The sequence below is a fragment of the Chroicocephalus ridibundus genome, chromosome 1, assembly GCF_963924245.1.
Source record: "Chroicocephalus ridibundus chromosome 1, bChrRid1.1, whole genome shotgun sequence".
Lineage (NCBI taxonomy): Eukaryota > Metazoa > Chordata > Aves > Charadriiformes > Laridae > Chroicocephalus > Chroicocephalus ridibundus.
This window is the reverse complement of record NC_086284.1, coordinates 161,004,040-161,018,771: the sequence shown is the minus strand read 5'-3', so window position 1 is coordinate 161,018,771 and position 14,732 is coordinate 161,004,040. Positions and strand designations below refer to the sequence as shown.

The following is a 14,732-nucleotide window of genomic DNA, read 5'->3' as shown; positions in this document are numbered from 1 at the left end:
ATAAAGAAGTTACACTTGAAAACTTCTTTCTTTTCCCTCATGTGTTTTTGGGTGGAGAATTGGATGGAGGAAACTGCAGATGCTCCAGAAGACTCAAAGGGGAGAATATCTGACCTATGTGTAAAAATGTGTAAGAAACATAACACAACAGACAGGTAGTAAGCCAGTACACTAGCAAGGGGGAAGGGAAGATGAGGTAAGCAGCCTTTTCAGAATCAAAATCCTAGGATTCTATTGCAAACACTGCTGAATGAGCATTAGTGTGCACACTGCATTCCAGCGGAGCTCAATATCCCAGGAGTTTAGGGATTTACTAACCTTTATGATCAAGGAAACTTGAAAGTATTGGCAAAAGACTGTTTACAGTATTTGCATGTTTTCTGCTGGGAACAGTATCATTGGCATGTTCTAATTAACTCTGACTTCTTGGCTACTATGTTATTTGCTCCTGTGGAAAAGACTCTTAGCTGACTCTACTGCAAAATAAACATTATTCTGAATTTGGGACTGGTAAACCCTGCCTGCTATTTTATTTTAGCTAGATAGTTTTTTTCTTATCCTCTTTGAACTGTGTGGAAGTTGTTTGGGTGAATAATAGAAAATAATAAAGTAAATCTATGACATTTCACTATTATTTTAACAATATTCTCTCTGTCTAGTCACTCCCTTTCTTTATTCACTTTTCTTGAACTTCTGAAAAACAGCACTTTGGTGAAACAAATAGATGCAAAGAAGCAATAGTTCAGAACAAAATGCCTTTATATATATTTGCATATCTCAGCATTTGCACTGGAAGCGTCTGCAAGTTTCTTCAAGGCAGAACACCTAATACTTGCAGCAACCTATCCTAAATCAACCCACGGGTTTGGAGGTTTTTTTAAATCTAAAATTTAAGTAATCAACTTTAAAGAGTAAATATAGATTAAATCATCTATAGACCTCTTTATGCATATTTCAAAGAATCACAGAATTTCACAGGCAGAAAGAGTAAAATTAACGGAATGAATTATTCTTTGCTGTTTGTTTACTTAGATCTCCCAAGAGACTGACAGAAGCAGAAAAATAATTTTGCTAACTTCCCACATTTTTTTGCCAATGATCTATCTTTTCATCCAGAAAACTATGATAAATACTTAAAGGTGAAGTAAACGCCTTTCTTTAAAAGGCCTGAAACAAGCTAAGGAGTACGGTTTTTCAGATAAGCATGCTCCAAGGCTTCTCTGTAACAGAGCCCTGTTCTACCAGATACGAGGAACCTCATGAAAGATGCCTGATCACTCACAATATTAAGAAAGTTAAACCAGACTTAAAAACCTAAATTAAAGGAAAAGTCAACAAAAGTCTAAGAGATACCCTAGGAAAGAGATGTCAGAAGTACATGTAATGTTACAGAACGTGCAGCCAAAAATACCGCTGTAAATCACAGTGAACAGCACTCGTTCGTTTTTCATAGAACATTAGACTGACTCACAAACATTCTTCACACCATCCTCTCTTTCTTTCTTTCTTCCTAATTACCCTTCCTTTTTTTCCCCCCTCACTAAATTTGCAAGGGGATTTTGGCAAATGAATCAAACCCCAAACTCTCATCTTTTATTGTCTTCTATGCCAAATTACAGATATCTTATTTCAGTAAAACAGTCAGTAAGGGTGGGCTTCAACACACGCTGAAACAAACGTGAGTCTTGAAAAAAATATCTAAGTACTTGTTTTCTTTTTGTAATAAATATCATCATGATGACAAACCACAAAACACCAGCTGGCAAAGTGGCAAACAAATATGCCAAGTAGATCTTCTAAACTGTATCAGAGGTTTCCTATGTTCAAACAAATCCTGTAAGACATTTGTTAAGAAATGCTGTACAGGATGCTAATGAGAAGATTAAACACATACACAGTGAAAGTATCTTTAGAACTGTATAAGATGTTTAAGACCTCTATTCACTTCAGCTGGAAAAAGGATAAGAAAAAACACCAGCAGGTTTTCTTGATTTTTTTAAAAAAGGCATCTTACCATTGCAGTGTAGCTGGAGTTGAGTGTGGTTTTGATGCTCTATTATTTTCTTTTTCCTCATCTGTTAAGAAACAAAAAAATACTATGTAATTTCAGCAGGAATTGCTCAGGCATTTGTAAACTGGTAAGGAATTATCTGATAAAAAAAAAAAAGTGTTCTCCAGTGTCAAAGCTTTCCCAAAATATCTGCCAAATTGTGGAAGCGTCAATAATGATGCTCCCCTAAGCTAGCATCTGTAGGTATTGCTTAAGGCAATAAAGCTTGCAAACATCACTGTTAGCAGGAACAGAGCGGTGCACAGGAATAACAGCTTTGGAAAGGATAAGTTTACATGGGAAAAAAAAAAAATAAACAACAAACAACTCTTAGACCTCTAGCAGAACGTCAGAACATAAGAAGATGTTCACCTACTTTAAGGGAACAGCTGCCTTACTCAAATTTTATATTAGATGAGGCATTTCACCAAATGGAGTTCATCCGCTGTTGTGATCCTAACATATGATGTATAGTAGATGTTTACAAATTGACCAAGATTAATTCTGAACAAGAAAAACTGAAATTAAAAAAAATTTTATAAGATACTTTATTTCTTTTCAGGTAATTTTTCTGATAGTAATCCTCATTAACTGCTTCCAAGGTAACTCTCTGATTTGCTGACTTTCTAAAAGTTTGAATAAAAGATGTATAAACAAAAAGAGAAAGAAAACAAAACTGGTTTTAAATACTGGATTTTTCCCAGTTCTTTGAAAAAGTGTAAAAGTATGATTTAGAATAATTCATATTTAATTGTGATTTGTGAAGCGTATAAAACATTCCTAAGTGAAAGCTGAGCGCGAAGCACAATCAGTGCTCCCAAAAAATGGTATTCTTTGGGAAACATGGAAATATTAAACTGTGTTTGATACAACAAACAACTTTGTGCCTGAAGAAAGCGCTAAGCGTAGAAGGCTTTGCTACCTAAACAACAAGGTAAAACACTGCGCCTGTATGCCACGCTACGAGTTTCATTTCTTCATACCATTAACTTTTAGAAATTCTTTAAGTGATCCTTTTATGATGTTGAATCTTAAGGGAGGTGGGCTATCTCCTCTGAACGTCAGACCCTGTTGGGAGGTCTTTTGTGCAGTCCCAAGAACTGGCGCACAAAAATAAAACCCCGCTTTGGAAAACGCCGTCTTCGGCCCTCGCACCACAAATATTCCTTCCATTACATACGGGGCGAGTTGTGTTAACCGAACATCCTTTAGCCTTTGAGGCCGGTCCCCTGAATGTCAGGAAAATCCAGATTTACAGTTCCCCCGCAGACACTGCGGGCAGCCCCTCTTCTGCATCTGCATGACAATGGGCCTCTAATTATTGGACCCCACACTCCTTCCCTGCGCCTTTCAGGGGCCTGCTTTTATTCAGCGCATAGGACCAACATACACATTTCAAATCGCTTTTAAATTGTGTTTTTCATTTGTTTTTCCTAAACAAACGGTCGGCACGCAACAAGCCTTCGGCACACAGGGCTTGAATGCTGAGCGGCTGCAGCTGCCGCCGGCCACTGAGGCTCCACAACAGCCCCCGGCCTCGGCAGCGGGGGGACAAAACCTTCTCCATAGTGGAAGGCAAAGCCGTGCAACATAGACTTAAACCACTGGATGGTTAAAATAGTCGGGGCCGTCCCCCCTCACAACACCAACCGTTTTGCCCTTCTTATCCTTAACTGACAGCACGGACACCTTAAAAGCACGCCTGACTCCAGCCTCCCCTGGGGAGGAGGGGGCAGCCATGTCTGCCCTGCTCTGGGGCGGGAAGAGCCTTCTGGGTTGGGATTCACAGTTTTCCAGGCAACAGAAGATGAGGGAGCCCAGTTTTAGAAGTGGGAGAGCACCTTCTGGGAGGGCGAGAAAGTCCCTTGCGGGGAAGGCCCCATGGTTGCTCTAGAGGGGCAAAAGGCAGCCAGCCTAAAGAGCCCGGTCCAGTCCTGCATCCTGCTGTGGCTTCCCCAGCATCCCGGCCAGGGAAAAAATTAGCTACCAGGGCTGGGAGGGATTTATGGCAGCCCCCCAAGCCTGGGGCATGGAGGCTGCTGCAGCTTCCACCCACGAGCAGGCTGGCGAGCCTGCCAGAGCCCTGTGGGTGCTCAGCAGCCGGTGGCATCCCAACCGTTCCTGAGGTAAAAGTGAAAGGGGACTAGTTATAAACGGTACCTCTCAGCAAAGTGTTGCAGGGGGTAAAGTGGTGGCTGGGGCCTTTTCCGTGGCAGGGAGGGAAACGCCACAGCGAGGTACAACCACCAAAGCTGCCACCTTTAGGTATCAGCAGCAAGTGGGGGCCTGGTCCTCCTCCTCCTGTGCCCCACTGTCATCTTGTTCAAGTTAAGGTCATTGCTTTCCCAGGTGAAAGTCATCATTTTCTTAATCAGTATTTTCTATGCCAGTGTCAAAGCCTATATTATCCACTGGTTTAAGTTCACTACACATTTGTTTCTACCTCACTGGAAATTGCTAGGGGGATGTAAATCAGAAAGTCACTGATCTAAGTAACCACTCATCTAAGGCACAGAAATCCTAAACGACCTCTACCTGCGAAACCAAGAGGTACTGCTCGCCCCTCCCCAGAATAAACCTTCTGATTATCTTTATTGATTTAAGGGGGTTAGTATTCAAAAGTCTGTTATTAGATGGCTTTCACTTGTGCTAACTGGATTGCATTTTCCCCTGGATATACGGCACTAAATCAGACTAAATTATACAATCTTAGAGTCTCTACATCCCCTCCGTCCCTCACCCAGCTGTTTTTCACTTGCATTAAGAGAAAGGACCTATGAGCAGGTGCTTTACCTAACCTGCCCTCAGAAACACTACAAGTCAGCCATAATCACGTATGGATTTGTTTTAACAGAAACTCACAATAAGATCATAAGCTGCACATTAAACCCCCCTCCTCGAGTATGTCTGCTTCCTGGGATCCTTCTTCAAGACTCTTCAGCTTTCTCCATTAACTGTCCCTTAAAAGCAAGGACTTTGAACTTATTTTAAAAAAAATATCTTTAAGCACTATTTTCCATCAAAATATTACCCATTGAGCAACTGGATTTTCAACAAAACTGAAATTTTCAGAGTTAGTGCTTGTCTCCCCCAAAATTAAGTCTCTGTACAAGAAAACAAAAATTTTTGCGCGTGTTTTCTACCAATGGATCAGCTCTCAGCCAAAATGTTTCTCGTTTCCACCAGGTGTTGGCTAAAATATTTATTTTCAGAAGCTTTCACTTATTAAATAGATGGAAAGACTTGCACATGGTATAGCAATAGAGGGGGCCTAGAAATACAAAGTTTCAGTATTACATATACAAGCACTTTATTCTACCTTGTATAGTTTAATAATGTAATCTCATCAGATAATTGAGCAGCAGAAAATAATAAATATCCCTATTCCTTATGTTTGGGGCACTTAATGCCTTCCCTATTGATCAGGGAATGTTTTGTGTAGCTCTTGACTCAGGTCCGATCCCAGATCTGTTTGTACGGCATGAAAGAGGTAAGGAATGCTGTTTTCCTTTACTTTTTGGCCTGTCATTTTATCAGTCCCCATCAGAACAAGACTGTAAATTAAAATGAACCCATACCATTTAAAATTCAATACTTTTAAAGCCCAATGTACTTTGTAAAAAAAAAAATATGAAATAAAGACTCTGAAAAGAAGTCTTGCTCCAAGGCACTGTCAAAGAACAGAGATGGCAATTCTTCTGTGACAAATGCAAAAGGACTTGAAGTTCCGAGGAAAAACCCTGCTCCTGATGCACAGCTGCAGGTGTTCACACACATGGCAGCTCTATAGCACCTCAGGGAGAAACCCATTTGCTAGGAGCAGATCTAGTGTGTTCACTCCAATGCCAGTAGGATTACCAGCTTTCAAGGGAAGGCATTTATCTTCAAGGTACCTGGCTAGTTAGGAAACCTGGGAGTCATCCCAAGTTGAAAGCAGTTAATGGCTTAGTTGCAAGTAAAACTCTCAGCACAGAAGAGGCCTTCGACGAGTCTCAAAACTGGGATAATTTACGTACTAGAAAAATAGTACTTCTTGGGTCCCAGAGATATCAGAGAAAGTTCTTCCCAAACTTCATGGAAGTTTCTTTGAATGGAAAAAAGACAGAGTTGTTAGCAAAGTTCTCCATCAAAGCCACCAGAATAGAGTTCTGTCTTGTGCATGTTTGTGGCTTTCCCTGAACTCTCACTAGGACCCTCTAACTCTGCTGTCTGGCTTTAGGTCCAGCTCAAGGGATTTCTTGCTTCTTGGAGGAAGACATGGAGACAATAGGAGCTATGCTCAGCGCTGCTTTAGGCATTCTGCCTTAAACACAGTAAGTGGAACATCCATAAAGTGAAGATGCTGCATTGGTACACCTTTTTCTCAAATGTTGATGTTAGTCTGTTTGTCATAACTGAAGTGAAGTAAAAGGTCTGCTTTGCACTGTGGAGATAATAGAGGAGTCCTGTACTTTGCAGTGCTGCCTGCATGTGTCTCCAAACCACTAAAGAGCTAATGTGTTATGTTATTAGTAGCTTTATACAGATAAAAATCTTTCCCTTAGTTCAGGTAGCTCCACACCTTTCAGAGGAATAGCCACTTCCTCTGTAACCCCTGCAGTCCAGGTTCTTACTGTTCTTAAAAGTGATTTGCCCTTATCTAAAATTAAGTTGATAGTAAGAAGCTCCCTTGTCTTTTACTTACATATAGCCATAAATAAGATTCAGGCTCATTAACATGTATTCCGTGCTTTTAAAATAGTGGGATTTCTTAAAACCCTCTGAGAAACGTGGGTGCCTAGTTCTAATTGAGTAGGTACGAGTGAAAAAAAGAATTTTCCCCAAGGAAAATTTCAACAAAATCAAGTAGCTCTTTTTTAGACATTTTTTCAATGGAAGAGTAAGAGCTTTAGTTCAAATAAAACAAAACAAACAAAGAATCTGCTGGATAAATCTTCCATTTCAGCCAGTTTTAACACAGATTTTGAACGCTGCTTCTGAAATACAAAAAGTAGTCTGAATCTTTTTTCTCACATGAACTGTCTACACATTCACATTTCTAAATATGAAAAAAATTTGGACTAGCAACCCTTCCACTTCATCATGTAACATCATGACTCCTTCCCCACGGAACTGAAGTTGAAACTTTCATAATCCTTGAATCGTATTCTTACAGAGCCCTATTTCAGTTTGGTGAATCTGGCTCAATGCACAGTACACAGAAAGTGTTGTGGGTATTTTTTTTAAGTTATTAGATATGAGGTTGAACTGTTCCTTTTCCATTTGGATCTTTTAATTAACATGGAGAGTGTGGAAATGGAGGAAGGAAAAATTTTTTAAAAAAAGGAAACAAAATTTAACTAGAATTTTATATTAGAGTGTAAAAGCTGTATTTTGGGAGGGGTCATAAAAGGTTCCAAGAGGGTAAGAAGCAGCCCGTGAAGAAGCAAGACCACAAGAATCCACAGCTGTGAGTCATTGCTTCCCTTCACAATGTAATGCAGGTTCAAGTGGCCTGGAGGTGTCTGGATGAGACTAGAAGATTGCAAAGGACCCCTGTGGCCTGAAGTATGGTTCTGTAGCATACTTCAGCTGTAGAAAAGGAGACCAGCAAAACTCTTACTCTTGTCCTAAAACCCTATGAACTCTAAAAACATCCAGGAAAAAACAGTCACAAGAGCAAGCATGATACTGAATAACAACATTATCAGGTCACAGTGCAAATTCTCATAGTCGTCACTGGATGCAAGGCCAAAAATAACCCTAAAACACTACCAAAGCCACATTTTCTCTGGTAGAGTCCAGCCAACAGCTACCTAATGTATTTAGAGACAAAAAACTAAGTAGTCAAGACAAAGATGGATGATGCCTTTTTTGGCTGCAGATGAAAACTGGAGCTCCATTCAGAGCACTGTTCTGAAGAATTCAAATAGGGTTACATAGGTTTTCTGAAAACATTTTGCCTCCTGCTGCTTGTAAATGTATGACAGAGGCTGGACAAAGAGTGGCACAATGGTTTGGAAATTTCTTGGTTGGTGTGTGGGCAGTTAGAGAAATCTCAAGGGCTGGAAAGGAGCACATAAAACAATGATTTCTAAGGTGAAACTTCTAGTTTGTTCTGGATTTCACAGATTATTGGTCTTCTTGCTGCTGGGCAAGTGGCTTATTTTCTTTCTTACTCCTTCCTCTTCACCCTCTCCCCTTCCCCTCTTCCCAAAAGCAAGGATGACTTTTCAGGTGGATTAATTCTGCTATCTGCACTGCAGAAATGCTGGTATCAACACAGAGGAAGCATTTGGAAGAACTGGCTATTAAGAAAGAAGCTTGATGAAATCAACTCTCAGTCTCATTTGGGTTTCCATTACATACTGTTACAATGTCTTTTGCACACAAATTGTGGTATAAATTTGTTTATGTATTTGTTTTATCAGTTCTAAATTTGCCGCCTTTCATTATCATCACTTCCCTCTTAATTCCACTACCGGAAAACGGAATGAACAACCATGCTATCTTCTCAATGCCCTTGTCTGAAATATCTAACCCACGCAGGTCCACTTCTTACTGCCCCTAGGTATTTGGAAGTTTTATCCTGTGAGACTTATGAAATTCATTTCACTCTGATGCTACTGAGAAAGCTACAGAAAGAATCTGTAGTGAATGAAATGTGACTTCAGACTCTTAATAGGTTCAGAATTCAGAATTCAAACCTATTGACTTTAGTGAGTTTTTCCTTAGACTTACAGTTCACGACATTATTGTCAGGATAATTATTTAGCACCACTATCTGTGTTAAAAAAATTTTAAATCATAATGTCATAATTATAAGACTCCTGTGTTCTGTTCTAGATCTGTTACCCTAAATAGGTGGTTGCAAAACTAATGGTAGTTTGTTGTATGTGCTTTCAGTTTAAATGTGAGCATGAGTCTTGTAAAATGCAAATTAACAAGCAGATGCTTTTTGTTTTTCACTACAATTCACTAAAATTTCATTTTTAAAGATAAACTAATCTGTAATTCCTTAGTTTTTAAAAATCAAAAAACCCAAACATATCCAAGTTTTATTGTCTGTCTTTAAGGATTCTTACCCATTGTCCTTTGCTGGGGAGTCATGAATACATACCATGTTTCTAACACCTCCTTTCTCCTTCAAAAGAGATATTGCCTCAAAAGAGAACCCTAAGAGTAGGGCCTCGACATAGCAAATTCCTTGATCCACTAGAACACTGTGCTGCAAGGCATGTAGTTTTACTGTGACATCAAAATAAAGTAGCTCTCTTAAAATGCAAACAACATAAAAGGGGCATTCAGCAATTAAGAAGTGATTAAAAATACATTTTCCAAACTTATGTACTTGAATATTATAAAAATGTGAGTCTTTCTGAATTAAAGAAGTCAGTCTGCATTAACACCCTGTAACATGAACTAACATATGAAATACAGGGAGGAAAATGAACGTGAAGAGTATTTTGCTTCAGGCAAATTAACTGGTATAGAAATTACATAAACAGGGAAAACTAAATGGGAAACTAAAAATTGTCTTACAGTTTTGAAAAGCAACAGTTATGTTATTTTAAGGTATTTATTTAGGGGTCTTTTTAATTACCTGCTGTTTTTAAAAATCAAGATCTAAAATTACCATAAATAGAAGTGATAAGAAAAAAATAGCTATTTTAAAAATCAGCTAGATTTATAATTGTTCCCTTTCTATGACTAAAAAGGAAGTACTATCATGCTGTAATATATGATTTTGTTATAACTCTGGATTGTTTCATTCTTAAAGATTTTATGTGTATGATTTCACATACTAGTATTGAAAAACAGCACAATTTTCCCTGTATTTCAACTGCATGGTGTTCACCGGTGAAAAACAAAACAGATGGTTTTACTCATGAGCTAATACTAACAGCACATTTTAGAGGTCATGCAAACTTTAGTCAATGACACACAAATTTTTCTGGTTGTTTTAACTAATAGATGATGTTACTGCCCTTTAAATAATACAAAATAGCAAATATTCCAGAAAAAAAAAATAAGAACTATTGGATGCATCAAGCAAGTTGACTCTTCAAACTACAGAGTACTAAAAATATCACCAAGATGTAGCAACATATAGCAGGAAATTAGCACATGGATGCGTTCACACTCATTTTAAATGAATGACAAGTTACTTACTTTCATCGTTAGAAACATTCCCCAGAGAGGTGTGACTGGAATAACGTTTGTTCTCACTTTCATTGAGACATCGTTCAATCCAACTCTCTGCAAAAAAACAAAGATGCTTTTTTTTGTGTTTGTCTTTGCATAAAAAATAAACTTCCAACATATAATACTAAATAAAGCACTGGTTTTCAACAGATGGTGTTCTGTAGCATTTCTGTTAAAACATGGTCAGTCTGAAGTTACTTAGCAAGACAGTCTTTTCTTGCTTTCAAACTTAGCTGTTGCTTTTTAGTTTCGTTTTTTGCTTGTCTGTTTTTAAATGACAGAGGCTGAAACGCTTCCATGCACATAACAAAGCTCCTCATGATATTCTCTCCCCTCCCCATCACATGACATATTAAAAAAAAAAATAAATCACCTCATGTGGGCAACAGAAATTAATGCAATTTGTGTGTTTCAAAGTCTTCATCTGGCAAAGACTTACGTACTCAAGTATTTTCAATGATTTTGAAAGGACTCTTCATACACGTAAAATCAGTCACGTGAATTTTTGTTACAGCAGGGCTCAAACTGTGCTCTCTGAAGTTCAGTCCTATGACCCTGTTCACACCAGTGGAATCACAGGTGCTACCGAGATCTTTTCCACGCTGGTACGAGCCCAACGTAGTGAGTCAGCAGCCACTGAGCTACTCAAACCTTTGTCACTCCACAGTGGGTACTCAACCACTCCTGTCCTCTTTCTCCCTTCCAGTTTATTCCCGCCCAACAGCTGAGGCACAGCGTTACATTGATTTGACTCTGCTCTTCCTCTTTCTGGAACCTATAACATACATCCCCTGGTGACTTCAGAGGATGCACCAGGGTCAGTAGAATTTACTGTTACAAGTCTTCAGGGAAAAAGTTGTGCTTCCTATGTGTTTCCTTGGACAAAGTATGAAATAGGAGTCCCTGAGTTTACCTGGAGTCCCTGGATATTGCTACAATAAAACGACCTCCCTCATAAGATTATTTTCCAAGGGTGCGCATGTGTGCAGAAATGAACTTACGCTCACAGAGCAACCTGTGGTCAAAGCAAGAAAAAGAAGGGACAGGTGGGAAGGCCACAAGGTAACCCCACGAGTTGCGACAGGAAACAACTCCACTAAGCGAAGAGATCCACAAGAAATAAGGGGAAACAGGCCTGGCTGTCAGCAAACTGCCAGAGCCAGAAACACCTTCAAAGTTACGGAAATGGCTGCAGATTCCTTTCCATAGGCCACCCCCCAGACACATCGGGCTACCAGCACAGCACAGGCAGCAGCCTGCCAGCCAGAGAAAACCCATCATAGCAGCAGGCTTGAAGGGAGAGCAGAAGCCCAGTGTCTGGGGAAAGCTAGTTTATAGGAGGTAAAAGTTGGTATGACTTCATTTCAGCACTAGATACCAATAAATAAATACACAAATAGTCGCAGCCAAACACCTCCTGCAGAAAAAATGCTTTTACAACCCAGACAGTCTCACAAACTTGTGTATATTCCTCTGTACACACACTCACCACTGCCACACAAACAAAAGGGCAAGAGCATCTGTGCAGGACTTCAGAAAATCCTGCTGAGAGCCCTTCAGAGTTGATTTCCAGGCCCTGCCACAAGAGTCCAGGCACCATTGCTTTGGGCACTTCTGGTTTTCAGGCAGTGTAAGAGAGGTTGTGGCAGCTCCAGGCCATTCCCCTCCCTCTGCCTATTTTCCCTGTGGTAAACAACATGCTGCGGTGCTGCCTTTGTCAGCACAGGCATGTCCCTGTGCGCACCTTCCTCATTCGCCATCAAACTGCCCTCTGCCTATGGAGCCTCACGACCACAATGCCTCTTTCTCCACTATAGCCTGCTCCTTTGAGGTACTTCTCTGAAAATCAGCAAAAATAATTCTTGCCATCAATAGATTTTTTTCAGGATATTTCTTCTCCCATCAAATTCAACATGGCCCTGTATAAAAATCACTTTAGGGTTGCTGACACCGCAACTTAAAACTTGCCAGTGAGGTCTGTGCTGTCTAATCGGCTCCTGCTCAGTAACTAACCCACAAGCCTGCGGCGACTCAAACTTCGAGGCTTTCCCTTCTCATGCTGCTCAGCTGCATCGGGTGGGGGTGTATCACCTCCTTGTCTAAAGGCCAACACGACGAGATGGCTGCTTTGTGCCAAATTTCTTTTACTGCCCTAAAACTGAGCTAATAGCATCTTCTCCTCTCCCGTTTCAGTGCCGTGAGCTGGGGGACAGGAGCTGGGATCCTCACAGATTGCTCTGAGGTGAAGAGAAACTTGCTGCTGAGGACGACATCAGAGAGAGGAGCAAGAAGCCTTGAGAAAGATTACCCTTCCTCCTCCTCCTCCTTTCAGCGCACAGCCATGGCTGTACATAATTCCCTTGGCTCTGAGCCCAGCTGCAGGGAGTAAAAGCAAAGGCGGCTGCCATTAGCGCCAAGGAGAGACCGATGCCCAGCTCTGCCCTTTCTTTTTCTCCCGGCACCGAGAGCTGGGAAGCTGGGATGCATCCTCTTCCCTCGGTAGCAGGGAACGGGCAGCAGCCATCTTTAGTCATGTTCCCTCCCCAAGTAGTAGGAAAAACAACTTTTTAAAGTGTCACTCAATGACAATTTTCACTATCCTTGTTCACGTACTGTCTCTGATAACCATGTATATAGCCCTTTTTCACTGGTAAAGGAAACATTTTACACCACAAGACAAAGTCTCTGGAGTAGGGCGCAGTTACTGTTTAATTATGTGCTGCGACTCCTTTGGTCCTGAATCACCCCAGTTCAGCTCGCAGCAGCCTGAGTCTGGCTTTGTCTCTGTGGCCTTGCATTTAAATAGCCGATAGAAATTCTTCAAGCCTGAAAAGATACATGACCTGTCTGGCAGCAAAGAATGAAGAAAACTAACTCTTTTGAGCAAAAATGTCAGGGAGTTTATGGCAAATTTGTCAAATTATTTGGCAGATCACAAAATGCAACAAAACCAACTGGCTACTTAAAGGCTGTATTATCTCATAAACCGAGTGATGTAAGTATAAATAAATATTAACAAGTAGATATTTTTTACTGTTTGTATAAAGAAAAAAAAAAGTTTTTACAAAGCTTTTAACTCCCAGTATTAATGAGAACACCTTCAGGCATTAAAAGAAAACACAACCACAGTTTTGCTGAAATTGAAAATATTCCCTTCAGGAGATCACTGATCCCACATATGATAGCACTGGCCTAAAATATATATTAAGAAAAAAAAAAAGAGAAAGAGGCGGAGTAAACAAAATAGTCAAAACTAAGTCTGATTTTTATAAGTTCTTTCAGAGTTAATACTGAGTAGAGCCCTGTGCACATCGAATGCTCTTGTCCTCACGACACGCGGGTGTACAACCCGGCTGCGCTGGTGTTTGTCCCAGGCAGCCCGGCTGCAGCGCTGGAGGAAGAGACCCGTGTCCAACCCTCCCTTGTCCCTAGCCGGAGGCTTTATTACTTGTTCCCAAGGCTGATGCCAAATACACTACACCGCAGTTCTAGACAGGCATCGAGTGACACAGTATGGAAGGTTTTATATGATTAAAGCCTAAATTATTGCGCTTGGACCTTACAAACTTCTCGTAGACAGAATTTCACGTTGGGAACAGTCACAGAGTAATGGAGAGTTCAGTGGTGATTAAGCAGAAGTGCATATCAGACCTGATAGCAATTATGAATCATCAACACAACATGTAGAAACCCCGAATTTCTTATGGGAAGTGCTTGTGAGAGCAAAAGAAAATACACCGTCTTTGACGGGGTGTATTTCTACTCACTGTGTTTTCAGTGTATCAAGTCTTAAGGCATTTCCCCCCCTGCTCCGTAGGACTCCTTCCCACCCCGAGCCCCAGCATACTCTACGCTCAGTCGTACCAGCACAGTGGTTTGAGCAAGCATCAGCACTAGCCGAAAAACATCCAGGCAAAAGAAATAAATTAATTAATACCTAGGAGTAAAATGTAGTGCAGTCACATGCTGCTAACTCTGTACTGTGACACGATATGGAAGCTATTACAACCTTATTAGCAAAGAATGCAACTAAGGTGTATTTAATGGTGTTTTGGAGATGCACCTTCAAATACTGTATCAAGTATTTAATTTTGCAAGGATCAAAGGTAAATCATAATGAAGTGCACAACTATGTCCCTCAGCCTTATAATTTTTGTTATATAATTTTGTTTACCACTAAATACGAATACATTTTATATTCTGCAGGATTCCAACATGAGGAAAAGTAGATGATTATTCAAATTACAATAATTTCTCCAGCGTTAATTTTCTGACAGAATAACTTATCATGACACCAAAAAAAAATTAAAGTAAATTGTTTCCCGTGAATTGCAGAAAGATGGATTAAAGAGAACTATGGAACTACTTCTGGCCTCCATTTCACCGCTTCTCTTGTTGGTCCTAATCTCGCCAAGACTGACACATCCACTGAACCTCAAGCATGAGAGCATTCCTCTTCCATTAAATGCGTCCACCACACTTTTAACAACAGAACGTT

General features: G+C 40.2%; 1 protein-coding gene across 3 annotated transcripts in view; it reads right to left on the bottom strand.

The window, feature by feature from the left end:
- Positions 1-14,732, bottom strand: part of RFX4 (regulatory factor X4) — a 99,150-nt gene that overhangs the window by 69,032 nt on the left and 15,386 nt on the right. For all 3 annotated transcript variants that reach the window (XM_063321211.1, XM_063321222.1, XM_063321200.1), the window contains exons 2-3: positions 10,202-10,288; positions 2,015-2,075 (exon numbers count right to left, since the gene is read on the bottom strand). In XM_063321211.1, coding sequence (XP_063177281.1) covers positions 2,015-2,075; positions 10,202-10,288 — 148 coding nt within the window. The remainder of the gene's footprint in view (positions 1-2,014; positions 2,076-10,201; positions 10,289-14,732) is intronic.